The 15,507-nt window shown below is 50.9% G+C and overlaps 1 protein-coding gene across 1 annotated transcript; it reads left to right on the top strand.

The window, feature by feature from the left end:
- Nucleotides 1-13,535: 13,535 nt before the first annotated feature.
- On the top strand, nucleotides 13,536-14,288 carry LOC121101171 (MARVEL domain-containing protein 1-like). The gene has a single exon (XM_040623768.1). It carries the CDS (start codon nucleotides 13,536-13,538, stop codon nucleotides 14,286-14,288), a length of 753 nt encoding a protein of 250 aa, XP_040479702.1.
- The last annotated feature ends 1,219 nt before the right edge of the window (nucleotides 14,289-15,507 follow it).

Raw genomic sequence — 15,507 nt, 5'->3', positions numbered from 1 at the left:
TGCAGTGTCCAATGGGTTCTTCTGCTTCTTCTTCTTTTTTTTTTTTTTAGAGTTATTTATTTATTTGGTGGTTGTGGGGAGCGGGCAGAAGGAGAGGGAGAGAGAGAATCTCAAGCAGACTCCCTGCTGAGCGCAGAGCCCAAAGCTGGGCTCCATCCCAGGACCCTGAGATCACGACCTGAGCCAAAATCAATAGTCAGTGCTTAACCAACTGAGCCACCCAGGCGTCCCCAATAGGTTCTTGATAAATGCTTGTTTAGTTCTTTGGAAGATGAGGAGTTGTTTGCGCAGTGGTTCAAAAATGGTCAGGAAGGCGCCAGGGAATAGGCAGCTAGGTCTGCCTGTCTCCTTCTCACTTCAGAGCTAAACTTCATCGTCATTTAAGTGTGATCTCTCCTCTGTAGAAGTTCCGAGGGGGAAGGAGTAAAAGCCAGCGTATAAGGATTTGTGGGTCCCTTCCTGCAAGGTGGAAGGGATGTTTGGGAGCTGTTCTTCCTCATCCCATGCTCTCCAGTTCCTCTTTCTGTCCTGCACAAAAACAACATCAGCAAGTGCTTTGCTGTAGTTAGAAGGGTTTTCACAGTGGTCTCTCTGCTTTTCCTGAGACCTAGGCAAATAGCAGAAGGAATAAAGAAGTCAGCCATGTTTGTCTCCAACAAAAGGCACTCATTGCTGCAAATCCTTTCAGCCAACTGCTTGGCTAAAGAGAGGAGTGTATGGAGTCCTAAACAGGGAGGCTGGGCTTCTGAACCAGGGACACCTTGTTCCTCGGTCTCAGAAACAGGAAGACCAAACTCTTGGCACATCAGTGCTGGTGAGCCTAGGACTTCTGATGCCAGGATCTCAGATGAGCATACCAGGGTAGGAATTGGGAACTTGTGGCTTCTGGGTCAGATGTGACTAAGGCTGGGTGGAGAACATCTGGTGTCTCCCCGCATTTTTGCAGGCGTGTGACCATGCACTTACCACACAATGGAAACGTTTCTCTTGGTACAGCTTTATGATTTCGTATGTCTGAAGAGAAGAGAAGACAGGGCACTTCCATCATGCAGGAGTGGAGGATCTGGGATCCACCCCCCAACAAGGAGGGCCCTGTTTGGAAGAGAAGATCAACTCTGAGGAATGGAGCCCTGGTGTAATTCAGGCCAAGACTTGGTTTTACCAGGGATCTGATTAAGGTGAGGTGAGTGAGAAATACTCCTTGGGTGCATTACTTAAGGGGACACCAAAAAAAAAAAAAAAAATCCAGTAATCAAGATAAATATTTTAATGTAATATTTTTAAAAATCAAAATTAATGTAAAACATCCATAGTGAACAAAATATCAACGCTTAAAGACAGGATGTTGTTTGTTTTATGACCTGGTGTCATTTTGCAACAGGAATAGTCATTTCCAATCCGCCCATGGTTTCTGCGTAAGTCGCCATTATGCTCCCGGCCAATTAGCTTTTTGAGGATTGAAAATAGTGTGTGAACCAATAGGGCAACACAAGGCTTTATGTCTGGTTATGTTTTTTTGATTGCAGGGCTTTCATCAACTTTTTCCATTTAATTCACAATATGGGAGAATATTTTGATAGGTATGTATAGGCGTGCACATGTTTCCCTCTGCCCTGCGTGCCAGTATGGCTCAGCAGAGTACTCGTTTCTGGGGGAGCAGAGTCTCTACAGCTGGGGTTCCAGCTGTTCAACCTTAGGCAAATAACCTAACCTCTCTGCTTTCCTAGTTTCTCATCTATAAAGTGGAACTAATCATACCCACCTCTCTGTGTTGCTGTGAGGATGAAGTGAGGTGCTATATAAACCCGCTACCGACACTAAGCCAGCATTTGACTCCTTCCCTCTCTGTCCTACAGGAATTGTTGAAGCAGCTCCCCCAAATGGTTCCCCAGTAGAGCTGAGGTTTGTTCCAGTGGGTTTGTTGTTGCTCTCTGTCCTGTCCTGGGGAGAGCAGAGAGAACTTTCATACTCAGCTGACAAGCCATAGTGTGACTCTGTTTTTCTTGATAAATGATCTTGGTAATTCTAAACTTTTTTAAAAACACCCTTCTTCTTAGGACATTACACAAGGCAACTTACTACAGCCCTCTTCTCTGAACTTAGCAACTGAGAATAGCAAAGCCCCACAGGCAAACAGTACATTACAGAAACACTGCAAAACAAAACAGAGCAGAACAAAAGCCCCACACCTAATCTAAGTCTTGAGCATTGGAATTAAAGGTCAGTTTTGTATTAGTCTGCTTGGGTTGCCACAACAAAACACCGCAGGCTGGGTGGCTTAACAATAGAAATTTGTGCTCTCACAGTTGTGCAAGTGGGAAGTCCGAGATCAAGGTGCCAGCCCACCCGGTTTCTGGGAGAGCTCTCTTCCCTGGTTGCGGACGGCCACCTGCTCACTGTGTCCCCATATGGTCAGGAAAGAGAGTGAGCTTTCTGGTGTCTGTTCTTACAAGGGCAGTAATCCTATCAGATCGGGCCTCCACTCTTATGGACCTCTCATTTAACCTTAATGACTTCCTTACTCCAAACACAGTTACATTGGAGGGTAGAACTCCAACATGTGAATTTTGGGGGACACAATTCAGTCCATAGCAAGTATGAACTCATGGTTTTTAACATACAGATAAGTAGATATAGAAATAAATAAGTTGTAAATGTATGCATATGCTTACGTATATACACGTGTATGTATCCACACGAACACATGCAAACACACACGTTCTCCAGCTCTGCTGAGAGGGCCTAGAAGCGATGATACCCCGATAGGAATAAGCACATTTACAGCCCACGTGGCGAGTTCTCAACACCATTCTCTGCAGAAGGAACCACGGCTCCTTGGAGAAATGATGGATTCAACCATTGGGGTTGAGAAAGTTCAGGATGATTCTAGAAAATCTTGTCCTGGAAAGTAAGGAAGTACTCAAAGAATGATGGAAACACATCGAAAGGACTAGGAGTCTATTTATAAGGGCTCCCATTAGCAAGTGCAGAGCATCAAAATAAGGTGTGACAGTAACAGATTATAACCCAGTGGGTGAAATAATGTCTAAGTCCACAGCAATATAAACAAGTGAATAAATAGGTAAATAGAGGAGAAGAAAAAGGCCTTCCTTATAGTAGTATACCAACTAATAAGTGTAGAAGGAATGAAGCAACTAGAAACCCGTTAATGACTACTAAAACAGCCCTGTGGCCAATTATAAAAACAAGGCTTGTAGTAGTTTTGCATATTTTTTTCTCTGTTATATGTACAGGGTGTGTTTGTACATACTAACCGTTTTCTTTTTCTCTCCATGTTTTCATTTCATATAAAAGTTTATATGTAAGTTGTTGGAAGTTAATGTTACCAGTTTAGTCTTTAGTTAACAGTATATTCCAAGGGACTCTGACAAAATCTGAGAAGTTTTTTTCTTTTTTTGTTTTTCTTTCTGAGCAGTATTTAATGCAGACCATTAGGACTGTGTATCTCCTTATTTTGGAGAGAGGGGGTGAGAATGTCACCTCCAAGAAAGATAGCTGTCTCTCATTAGGTGGAAATATGGAGTTGTTTCATTGTCATATGGAAGTCCAAATGTGTATAGAAGGTTGCATATGGAGTTGAGACTCCAAAGAGGTAACTACCAGTTGCCTCTGTAATAACGGAGCCAAGTCCTGTAAATATTTCTCCTTTCCCTGCTGGCGCAATGCTCAGATTTGTCAGTAGAGGGCGCTAGCAAGACGCCGTAGGAGGAAGGGTTTCTCTCTCGGGTTCTGGTGTGTCACCTTCACCAAACTCCTGCAGTTTGCCAGGCTTCTCCAGTGCCTGCTCCTGGAGCTCAGGTGACTTCTCAGGTGCCAGGTCCTGCAGTGTGGCCTCCCGCGGTGTGGGCGGCTTGTTCAGCGCCTGGGTCCCTACAGCATATGGCCGCCAGCAACACGCAGGGGCTAGTACCTTCCCTCCGCCCCTTAGGTGGTTTTATAGTAAACATGTTTTTTGTTTTGTTTTGTTTTTATTTTTTTTAAGGTTTTAAAAGATTATTTATTTGAGAGAGAGTGAGCATGAGTGGGGGGAGGGGCAGACTCCCCGCTGAGCTTGGAGCCCCATTTGGGGCTAGATCCCATGACCCATGAGATCATGACCTGAGCTGAAACCAAGAGTCGGACACGTAACCGACTGAGCCACCCAGGCGCCCCATTTTGCAATAACTTTTGACATCCATGCAGTAGCACCCCAGATGGGTGATTTCTGGCAAGTTCTACAAGTGCAGCACCTCAGTGACTTCTTTGCCATCTACTGAGCCACAGCTACGGCCTCTCTAAGGAGATCTGAGTCTTGGTCCTGGTAGGAGGGAGGGGAAGAGAGCTCTTCTAAAGGGCCTATCTCAGCCCTAGGAGTATGACTGCTGCTTATATCTTCTTTTCCTGTATTCTTTAGAGTTCTCTTTAACTCTTGTTAGCCGACGCCTCAGCACTCCATTATAGTAGATAATAATTCCTTATATTGAGGTCTCCCTAAACAAATTACCGTGTGGTTTCTGGCTCGAGATTGGACTCTGGCGGATCCAGTGGAGGGTAGCGAGACTGGTAGTGGTGAGGATGAAGAGCATCAAGTGGACAAAACTCACGTGAGAGCAGGCTTGTGTCCTGCAATCCAGGGACGCACTGAAACCAGTGAGCTGGGTGTCGCAGCTCTTTCAGAAAACAGTATTGATGATAAAGCTAACACACAGGAGCCCTGAGCACTTTGCGTCGCGTTGAATCCTCACAACACCCCAGTGGTATTGAGCCGTTGCTCTTAACCTCATTATGCCAATGAAGAAGCTGAGGCTGGGGACGTGCAGGATATCAACACATCTTCCAGCTACAGTGGCTGCGTAACAAATCGCCCCAAAACTTAGTGGCATAAAATGACCATTTTATTATGCTCGTGGATTCCGTGGGTCAGAGTGTCTTATTCATGTTTGTTTATTTTTTAAGAGATTTTATTTATTTGAGAGAGAAAGAGGGAGGGGGGAGGAACAGAGGGAGAGGAACTCTAAAGTAGACTCTGCATTGAGCACAGAGCTGGATGCGGGACCTCAGGTCTCAGGACCCTGAGATCATGGCCTGAGCTGAAATCAAGAGTCAGAGGCTTAACTGACTGAGCCGCCCAGGTGCCGCAGGTCAGGATGTTTCAAAATGCACTCAGGATTTTGGTTTTATTTAGGAATAGGGAGACCAACAGATCAGGAGATGGCTGCCATTGAAAAGATAACTTGTTACTCACAGTTCCCCAGAGGAAGGGACATGCCACACGACAAAGGGCCACATGGGGAAACACCGGGGTCAGTCCAGAGGCAGAAGGAGCAAGAGAAAAGCATGGACATGAGCTTTTATTGTAGCTTTTGTGGGAAGAAATGAGTGAAACAAAGTAAGCCCCTAGGCAGGTTTAGGACTGGCTAGTTTTAGTAATTCCAGCAGTCTCTGGGGGCATAGGGACTGTCTGATACCTTTCCCTGGGATGATTAGGGCAGAGGAACATTGCCTCCTGGAGTGTAAGAGCCCAAATAGAGGAGGTGGTTTGGAGTATGGGCTCAGGATTGGTTGGTTTGTATGTCAAAGGCACACTCACAGTCACATTATTTACTATCTTTAGGAATTAGCTAAATCTGGGAGGGGCAGTCCCTCCCTGGATCTGCAATGTCCCAAAATGTCAAAACATCACAAAACAGCAGAAAATAGAAAGCATGAGATGATACACAGGAATTGAGATAGTGCACAGCGGGAGTGTCAGGACTCCAGCTGGAAGTCTTGAATGCTGAGGTTCCCATGACAGCTGGGGGTTGGAATCATTTGAAGCTCATTTCGTATGTTTGGTGACTAGGCTGGGAGAACTTGAAGGCCAGGACTGCTTTGGTGGTTTCTCAGTGTGACTGGGACCAGAGACATCTCCCATGGCGGCTCAGGGCTGCAAGTGTGAGTTCTAGTGAACAAGACAGGAGTGGCTTTGTCTTTTGGTTAGAACTTAGAAGTCATCCAGCGTGGTTCCTACCATCCTGTTAGTTATAACGGAGTCACAAGCTTACCCAGATTCAGGGGAAGGGAACTAGACACAACCTCTTGATGGGAGAAGAATCAAAGAATTTGCAGCCATTTTGTTTTTAAACCGCCACGAGTGGAACTAGGAGTGAGACCCTAGCAGTTAGGATCCAAACCCTCCTTGCTTCATTCTGGCGTCCTTACAAGAAACAGAAATCTGTGTAAGTTAGCTCGAGTGAGGAAGTGCAGGGGGGAGGGTGTCGTTACTGGAAAGCAACAGTGAGTTCGCAGAAATGAAGTCTAGAGGAACAACCCAAAGCAAGTCACAGGCAGCTGTCCTCTCTCACTATCTTTTGTCCCAGCATAGCTGCCTGTGACAGTTAATTTTATGCGTCAATTTGGGCCACAGGGTGCCCAGAGATTTGTTCAAATATTATTCTGGGTGTGTCTGTGAAGGTGTCTTTGGATTAGATTAACATCTGTATTGGTAGACCCAGTAAAGCAGATCGCCCTCCCTAATGTGGGTGGGCCTTGTCCAATCAGTCCAATCAGCTGAAGGCCCGGATAGAACAAAAAGGCTGACCCTCCCTGGAGTAAGAAGGACCGCCTTTTGCCTGACTATTTGAGTGGAGACATTGGTGTGTGTGTGTGTGTGTTTCTGAGAGCACGTGGGCATGCACACAAGTGGGCAAGGGGGTTGGGGGGGAGAGAATCTTAATCAGGCTCCATGCTCAGCACAGAGTCTGACATGGGCCTCAGTCTCACAACCCTGAGATCATGACCTGAGCCGAAATCAAGAGTCAGAAGCTTAACTAACTGAGCCACCCAGGCATCCTGAGATATTACCCCGCCCCCCTTCTTCGGACTCTGGCTGAAACACTGGCTCTTCCTGGGGCTTGAGCCTGCAGCCTTTAGACTAAATGACACCGTGGCTCTCCTAGGTCTCCACCTTGCCGACTGCACATCTTGGGACTTACCAGCCTCCATAATTGCACAAACCATTTTCTTATAAGAAATCTATATGTGTATACCTATCTATCCATCCTGTTTCTCTAGACAACCCTAACACACTTGCGCTTTTCTCTGCAGATCGGCTTCCTCTGCCAACTCAGGATTGCTACCCCTGCCCCCCCGCAGTCTGCCTCATGCCCTGGCTTTGGTGACCCCAACGCTAGCTCCACTTAGGAACGACCATGTGGCCGAATTCCAAAAGAAGGAATGTGATAAGCCCAGTTTGGGTCAGAGGAGGAGATGGGCGAGTAGGGCAGAGCTTCATAGTATAAACACAGTATCTATTTCTAGACTCCAGCCGGGGCTGTGGGCACGGGGAGAAAGCTGCCGTGGGAGAGGCAGGCAGGCCTCCAAAGGATTTTGCTGCCACTGAAGATTCTTGCTGCTTCTCTTGATCCTTGAATGCCACGATGTTAGCTGTTTTGTCATCTTCCTGATGGGTCAGGACATGATCCTGCTTGGTCCCCAGTGGTTTCTGTGACCTTTGGTCTCTTTTAGTCCCGGCAGTCATGTCCCACTCTGCATGTCTAGGTTGGGGAGGGGGTGTGTGTATGTTTTGGCAGCAGAGAGAAAACCAGAGTTGGAGAAAATCTCTAGGATTCGCCACATCGGTAAGAGGCCCAGTGGTAATGGGAGTTGGAGACCGAGTAGTAGTGGAGGGGACAGCACATTTGCTTTTGCTGTGTGGTTTCAGTGAATAATGTCTTATAAAGAGTCAGGGGAGACTAGACCTAAGGGGCAAGTTCATGGTTAAAGTAGACTCGGGGAATCTCAGACAGCCATAGTGTTTCCAGTGGTCCCGAAATCTAAATTTAGTTCCTAGCATAATCTGATGAATCTCATTTTCCTCAACTGTCAAGTGGAGATAATGAGCTACCTATCTCCCAAGGTCGTTGCAAGGGCCAAGGAGGAGATACAGGCCCACGCTCAGCACTGAGCATCCTCTGATGGCGACCCTGGGCTCTAGCCCGGCCCGTGGGCCTCACTCCTCTTGCTTTAAAGCTCCAGCTGTGGGTGGGCTAGAGAATTCAGGGGGCAAATCCCCCTTTCCTGGAGACCCTTCACATAGCAGGGTAAAGAATAGAAACAGCATACACAGGCTCCCCAAGTGCAGATCTTGGGGCTTGTGACAGCCACACCCACTCTCACGGCCCCCTGCCTGGCCCCCTACTGTGGACCATCTCTGCAACATGGGGAATCATTCATTCTCTTTGTCACTGCTCAGGGACAGTCCTCTGATGTCTTGTGACCTCCAAGACCAAGGCTGAAGTCCGAGATACATGCACTGATTAAGAGCCTGGATTTGGAGAGCAAATATTTGAATTCCATTCTCCATTAGATGTGTGACATTAGATAAGTCACATAAGCTCCCTGTGCCTCCGTTTCCTCATTTTAAAGTGGAGGTGGCTTTAATGGCCCTACCTCACGGAGCTGTTGTGGGAAGTGAGACAAGAGTGGAAAGCACCTGGCGTGGTGCCTGGCACCTGGGAAATACTCTGCAAAGGTTGGTTATTACCATTGAGCCTCAGCCACTTTCCTCCAAGGCTGACTAGCAGAGTGGTGGTGATTGGTTCAGTCCACCCTGGCTCGGCATGTCCCTCCTCATAGGTGAGGCCCCTCCTTTCCCCAGGAATGTGGTCGGCTGGGGTCTGCACATCCCATCGTAGTCCCAGTAGGAGGTCGTCTTCAGCACCTCCTGGGCAGCCCATTACTGGTGAAGTTTCATGAGCACCTCCCTTGGTCACCCATGGTTACTTAGCCTTAGGGACCTGGCCCTGCCAGCCAGTGTTCTGGGTGGCTTCACACAAAGATAAGCCTCAGAGGGTACCTGTGGCTCCGTGTCTGGTCCTGGCCAGCTTCTCCTGGGGAGCGGGCGCTGAGCTCTGTCAGAGTCAAATGCCTTTACCACTTCATGCCCAGCCTATGGCCCGTTGCCTCTGTCTGCCCAAAGGGGCCCAGAATCCACACCACTTCATAGCTCCAGCAAAGGCCAAGTAGTCCTTGGGGGCCGGAATATCAAACTCATGAGCCACCCAGGTTCCTATCCAACTCCAGCCCAGAGGGGACCCTATCTACCCTTCCCGAGGTCCCTGCTCCCACAGCCTCGGGAACAGGCCAAGAGGTATGAGCCACTTAACCAACAAATGAGAGTTCATGTGCAGAGCCCCCTGCCCCGAGTGAACACTGGATTGTGAGTCAGGAGCCCTAAGTTCTACACTTGGCACTCACATCATCAACCAGCTGTGTGACTTCTGGGAAGTCATCAACCAGCTGTGTGACTTCTGGGAAGTCACTTACCCACCCCAGGCCTCAGTTACCCCTCCATAAAATAAGAAGGCTAGAGCAAATGATCTTTAAGGCCTCTTCCAACTCAGGTTTAGGACTGTAACATAATGCCAGGTACATACATAGTAGGCGTTCAGGAAATGTTTATTCGGTAATTTAACTCTAAGATTCAAGGCAAGATTCTGCAGGTCCTCACACCCATCTACTCCCCCACTGTGAGTTTTGCCTCTGCTGTTAGCTAATTTATGTCAAGTGCCAGCTCAGGGCCTGGCACATAATAGGTATTAAACCAATGTGAGTTGTGTCTGTATATGCAGTAATTGACAGTAGCCCAGAGACTGAAGACAGAACTGACTGCACATCAAGAGCGGGTCATGGGATCTCAGGGCGGCACGCATTCCTCCTTGTTGTAAGCTGTCTTCCCTTCTGGGCATAGTGAAAGTCATTGCTTTGGGGCTTAGAGTATCCAGCAAGCACCACTATTCCTTGTTCCCTGAGCAACATAGGCCCTGCTTTTGCTCCCACTGTTCCCACTGCCTACAGCACCTGTCAGGGGCTGGGATTAATTCCACTTACAAGCTAATAAGCTAGCCTGCTGTTGTTTCATAAATACGGGCAGAAGACATGGCTTCCTGAGTCAGACTCAAAGGATTGACCACACTTGGCACAGCAAGCAGCATGAGCAACATCGTTATGTCTCTTTCCCTTGTTCCCTAGTTTCATGGGGCAGCACAGAGGGGCCCAGGTGGATGTTACCCACAGAGGAGCTTTATGTTATAGCTACAGAGCACTGAGCTTGGGGAACCCACCCCTGTCCCCTCCTACCACCACCACTTTTATAGTAAGAAACAAGCAAGCTTGCACTCTGCCTGGGAGATGTTCCCTCATCCCACAAAGTTGCTGGTGGGAGAACACAACGGTGAGAAATGGTTGGAAAGCGCATGGGTGACCGTGGCTTTGCATTCTCAGCACACTCAGTGATAAGAGCCAGGGCTGCTCAGGCCCCATGGTGGACTGCCTTGCCCAACAACGCCTGGCTCCGATCTCTGCTTGTCACAATTCTATCCACTCTCCAGAGACACTTCATTCTGAAAGCTTTCCCAGCCCTCCTGCCACACATACTCTCCCTTTTGGATTTCCTCGCATCCACCTCTCTCTTTTGTGTCCCGAGCTGCCCCTCCGCTACCAGACAAGTGCGAACACTGTGAGGGCAGTGCTCCTTATTCCTACATTCCACAACTCAATTGTTCGCATCCCACAGGTGCTTAGACCTTATTTGTTGAGTTGGAGGAATCAAGATCTTCTTGCGTGCTTATGCTTTTGCAGAGTCTCCTGGGACTGCCCCTTGGAATGTCTTCAGGATTCCAGAGGCTAAAAATATCTCCCCAAAGCCACCCCATTGGTTTCCTCATAAGGAGCTGGACTTAACTGTGGGCCTGAAGGTTTGTGCCCACCAGGTGGCGCTCCACCCTTAAGTCTCCAGACGCCTTTTTCAGACAAAGGTTCAGACAACGGAAGGACTTGCTTCTCTCCCTCTAAATGTTTATTTAGTTAGGTCCCCTGTTCACAGAGGTAGTTTGTGTAGCATAACCCCGTCATCAGCCCAGCACCCAGATTCAGCCCCCAGGTGCCTGTCTTAGCTCCAGCCCTTCTCAAGCCTGGCACCCTGGGGACACTGAGGATGTCCCATCAGGGATTGATTGCTAAGGGATAGTTTAGAAAGGCCCCAGAATTGGGATCAGAAGACCTAGGTTTGAGTCTCCACACTGACACTTGTTAGTTCTGTTTCTCTGAGCAAGTTATGTAATCTTTCTGGGTCCCTGTAACAGTAGCTGAGAATAAAATATGGGAAAGTATATGGGCTTCCTGTTTAAACTGTCAACCCAACAGCTCTGTGAACACGGGCACCTTCCTTAACCCTCTGAGCCCTGGCTTCCCCACCAGCAAGTCAGAGGTAACATTGCCCTAGAATATAGGGGCGCCTGGCCGGCTCAGTTGGTAAAGCATGTGACTCTTGATCTTGGAGTGAGTTCAAGCCACACCTTGGGCATAGAGCTTACTTAACAATAACAACAACAACAACAGTGCCTACAGCATAGTTAGCATTCAATTAATAATGATCACATATGTATTATGTATCCCTAGACCCTAAAATGGTACCCAGTGCCTAACAGGTGCTTAATATCCATTTGTTGAATGAAAGGATTTCACAGATGAGGACACTGGGGCACAAAGTGGTTAAGTGCGTGTGCGCACCCCCCCCCCCCCCAGGTCCCAGCACGAGGGAGTGGTAAAGCGGTGATGCATAGCCAGGCAGTCTGCCTCCACGGTTCGCACCCTGCGCCTCAATACCATGCTATCTTACACAGATATGGATGTTATACGGATGTTATACATCACCTTTTATTCATTTAAAATTAGCGTTCACAACTTTCTCAGGTCCCTGCAGGCGGGGCTGTAGAGAGGCGTTAGCCCCCTGAGAAACCACATATACTTTCCCCCACAAGGGGTGCCAGGCTGCTGCTCAGCCAGGCCCGGGGGCCAATGGACACATCACATGACCAGGAGATGAGGGACTAGTTCTGCAGATAGGGTCGGCTGGGGGACTGAAGCATGCATGTTTCCCAGGTAAGAGGGCCCTCTGTTTCGTTGCTGTTCCCACAGCCACTAGGTCATCCACTCCGCTGACATTTATAGTCTCCTATGTGCCAGGCAAAGATAGAGGTGATAGCCAGCAGCTGCAATGTGCCAGACTCAGAAGTACTGCAGAACTACTGGATGCTGCAAGAGAGAGCCTAAGAGCCAGCAAACAACAGCTTGGGAGTCTGGACCAAAGGGAGGAGCATTTAAACTGGGCATTGAAGGGTAAGTAGGAGTTTGCCAGCCAGGTGGGGTCTGGGAATGAAGGGCATTCTGAGCTTATTTGGGGGAACTTAAGAGGTTTGGTGGGGTTGGCATGGGGTGGGAACATGGGTAAGGAAAGGAAATGGAAAGCAATGAAAGTGAAAATCAGTTGGAGCCAGTTTGTGAAATATGCCCATAGAAGAGATAGAACTCTATCCTGTGGCCAGGGAAGGAAGCGGTGTAACACCGGGTCTGTGTTTTAGAAAGATGTCACAGTGAAGGAAGGTTGAATGCGATGGGGAGGAAAGAGACACAAGCTGCAGTTTCCAGCTTCACGGGCTTAACCTCTCTAGACCTTATTTCTCCTCCTCAGTAAAAGGAGGAAAATAATTGTATCTCTGAGGCCGTTTTGAGGCTTAAGTGGGCATATACGTAAAGGACAGTGTAAAGCATCATTAAGTTCCATCAGAGGCGGTTTTGCCTAGCAGTTCCGCACACGGGCTTTGCTGTCTCTTACCCCCGGCTTGGTGCCCTGGCCATGTCGGGTAGCACATTTTTAATCCAGGCAACACTGAATGGCAAGGACGTTGGAAAAATGAGGTTGGACTGATAGGACTTGACTTTGTGGTGTGTGGGAGGGGCAGTGGGGTCTCTGGTCTCTGGCAAAGGGACGGTCCCTTTCTCTGATGTCTGAGAGCTCAGCTTTGGACCGGAAAAGCGTGAGGTGGACATATTCCAGATGTCCAGGTGAGAATGGATGTCAGCGTAAGACCAGCGCGGCTCTCCTCCAGAGCCAGGGAAAGGCCAAGAGGTCCGGGTGGGCCCTAGGGCAGGAGAAAGTAGAAAGAAAGGGGCCCAGCGAGAGGCTGAGAGAAGGCTCCAGAAGACAGCTTTCCCCTCAGAGGCTGGACCGGAGCGGGGGAGACAGGGAGGGCACGGTGGCCCCAGATGTGCCAAACTTGGCCCGGGCGGCCACAGCGGAAGGCCCGCGGTCGGCCGGGGGGGTGCGAGTGCCCTCCGCCGCGCCCTGGGGAGGAAGGAATCCGAGCTGGGAGTCTGGCGCCGGCAGGAAAGGGGGGCCGGGGTGGTGAGCGAGGCCCAAAAAGAGATGGCAGGAAGCCGGGAGGAGCGAGTGGGGGTGGAGACGGGGAGGGGAAGCCAAAGGGCGGGTAGGAGTGGTGGAGACCGGGAGAGAGAAAGAGAGGAGGGCTGGAGGGAGGAGAGAGGGGAGGAAGGGTGGGGAGAAGGGGAGAGGAAGCGCGAGGAGGACTCGGAGGGACGCGAGGAGGCCGCCGCGGGCGCAGCGGGCACGTCGGCCGGGCCAGCCCCGCGAGCCGGGCGCCGCCATTCCGCTACTCGGGGCGCCGCCGCCGCCGCCGCCACCGCGCCCGGGGGCCATGCTCCCGCCGCCCCCGCGCCAGCCGCCGCCCCAGGCGCGCGCGGTCCGCGGGGCGGTGCGCCTGCAGAGGGCCTTCCTGCGCGGCCCGCTGGGCGTGCTGCGGCTGCTGCAGCTGCTGGCCGGCGCCGCCTTCTGGATCACCATCGCCACGAGCCGGTACCAGGGCCCCGTGCACTTCGCGCTCTTCGTGTCCGTGCTCTTCTGGCTGCTCACCCTGGGCCTCTACTTCCTCACGCTGCTGGGCAAGCACGAGCTAGTGCCCGTGCTGGGTTCGCGCTGGCTCGTGGTCAACGTGGCGCACGACCTGCTGGCGGCCGCGCTCTACGGCGCCGCGACGGGCATCATGATCGCCCAGACGCAGAGCCACAGCTACTGCAACCTCAAGGATTACCAGATGGCCTGCGCCTACCACGCCTTCCTGGCGGCCGCCGTCTCGTCGGTCGCTTTGCCTCGGCTCTTCACCGGCATGCTGCCTAAAGCAACTGCGCTACGGACGCGACGAGGAGTGGCGCGTCGACCGCTGCTTGCCGGGGCGGCCCGAACCGTGCGCCACCGCCGCGCCCGCCCCGTGCCCGCCCCCGGACCACACCACGTTGCCCTGCGCTCCGCGCCGCGCCACGCTCACCACTGTTCCGTCCGACTGCAGAGCCGCCGCCTGGAGTCCCGCCCGCCGCGCCGTCGCGCCCAATCTCCCTGGGACCCGGGCAGGACCGCATCGAGGAGCGGGCCCCCACTCACCCTGGCCGTCTGAGGCGAAACCTCGCGCTTCCTCGCCCCCTTCCGTGCCGAGAGCGAGACGTGGACAGGCGCCGCGTAGATCCGGGGGAGGCTCCCAATTGGAACCAGTCTTCTGGCTGCGCCACTGCCCCCTCCCTCCTGCCCCGCTGTCGGAAGAGCGCCCCCGGTTCCCTGGCCCCTCTTCCAGCTTTGAGTGCTGTGAAGGGCAGGCTCGTAGCCGCGGGCAGAGCTGAGGACAGGCCTCCACCGGTCTCAGGATGAGGGAAGAGTTTGTTTCAGCTCGGGATTGTGCTGGCATCCTGCGCGGTCGGTGCTCTGATGTTGGGGTGGGGCCCGTCTGCAAAGGTGTGGATGGATTGGAAAGGCCCGCGGGCTGCACTTTGCACGGTTGGAGTCTTCTCTCGCCTCTGCCTGCTCCGCCTTTGTCCTCCGGGTTCTAGGAGGCCAGGCCCAAACGCACACTAGTTTCCCTGGCCTCACCTTCCCAGCCTTCCTCTCACGGGCTTCTGCTCCACCACCCCCACCTACCAGTATCTTTTTGCATTAGGGATCCCATAGGACCCTGAAAGAATGTCAAGGAGAGCCCCACCCCTTGTTCTTGGGAAAGCCAAAATAAGATTAGAACCCGTTTACAGACTCCCAGTCCAGCACTGTTTACATTAAAGCAGTGGGTGTTCCCAGGAACCCTCTACCCTCTAAAAGAGGGTTTCAATGCCAAATGGGTTTGTCAAGGTGCTATCTCGCCTTCTTGGAGATTCACGATTCTCATTAGCATATCAAAGGCTCCGAGAAGTCCCGCTATAAAAGAAGCCCAAGTAGTTCAGTTTACAGTGTTAACTGCCTCTGGACCTGGACCAATTAGATTTTGCCACCTAAGACTTCCAAGCATCCCTGTGCTTGCTTGGCTGTCATTCATTTCTAAGGAATCCAGCCCACTGGCCATGGTGTGATTGAAGATCTGGGGTGCTCCTTCTCTTTCCCAGGGAATTTCCCTAGCAGAGGGAGGGCTTGCCTCTGGGGTAGAAGATAGCTGTCCCTGCCAGGCCCGTGAGAGACCTGGGAATTGGTGGACCTGAACATTCCTCTACATTGTTTAAAAAATGAAGTCAAGGTTATCCAGATGGTTTCCCAGTCAAAAGGAACATTGCCTATAAGAGATGCTGGCACTGACCATGAGCAACTGGCGAGAGTGGGTCTCACTCACCAAAGAGAGAAGAAAACTCCAAAGTTGG

The sequence above is a fragment of the Ursus maritimus genome, unplaced genomic scaffold (assembly GCF_017311325.1).
Source record: "Ursus maritimus isolate PB19 unplaced genomic scaffold, ASM1731132v1 scaffold_7, whole genome shotgun sequence".
NCBI lineage: Eukaryota > Metazoa > Chordata > Mammalia > Carnivora > Ursidae > Ursus > Ursus maritimus.
Note: the sequence above shows the minus strand (reverse complement) of the source record. Positions and strands in the feature narration are given on the sequence as shown.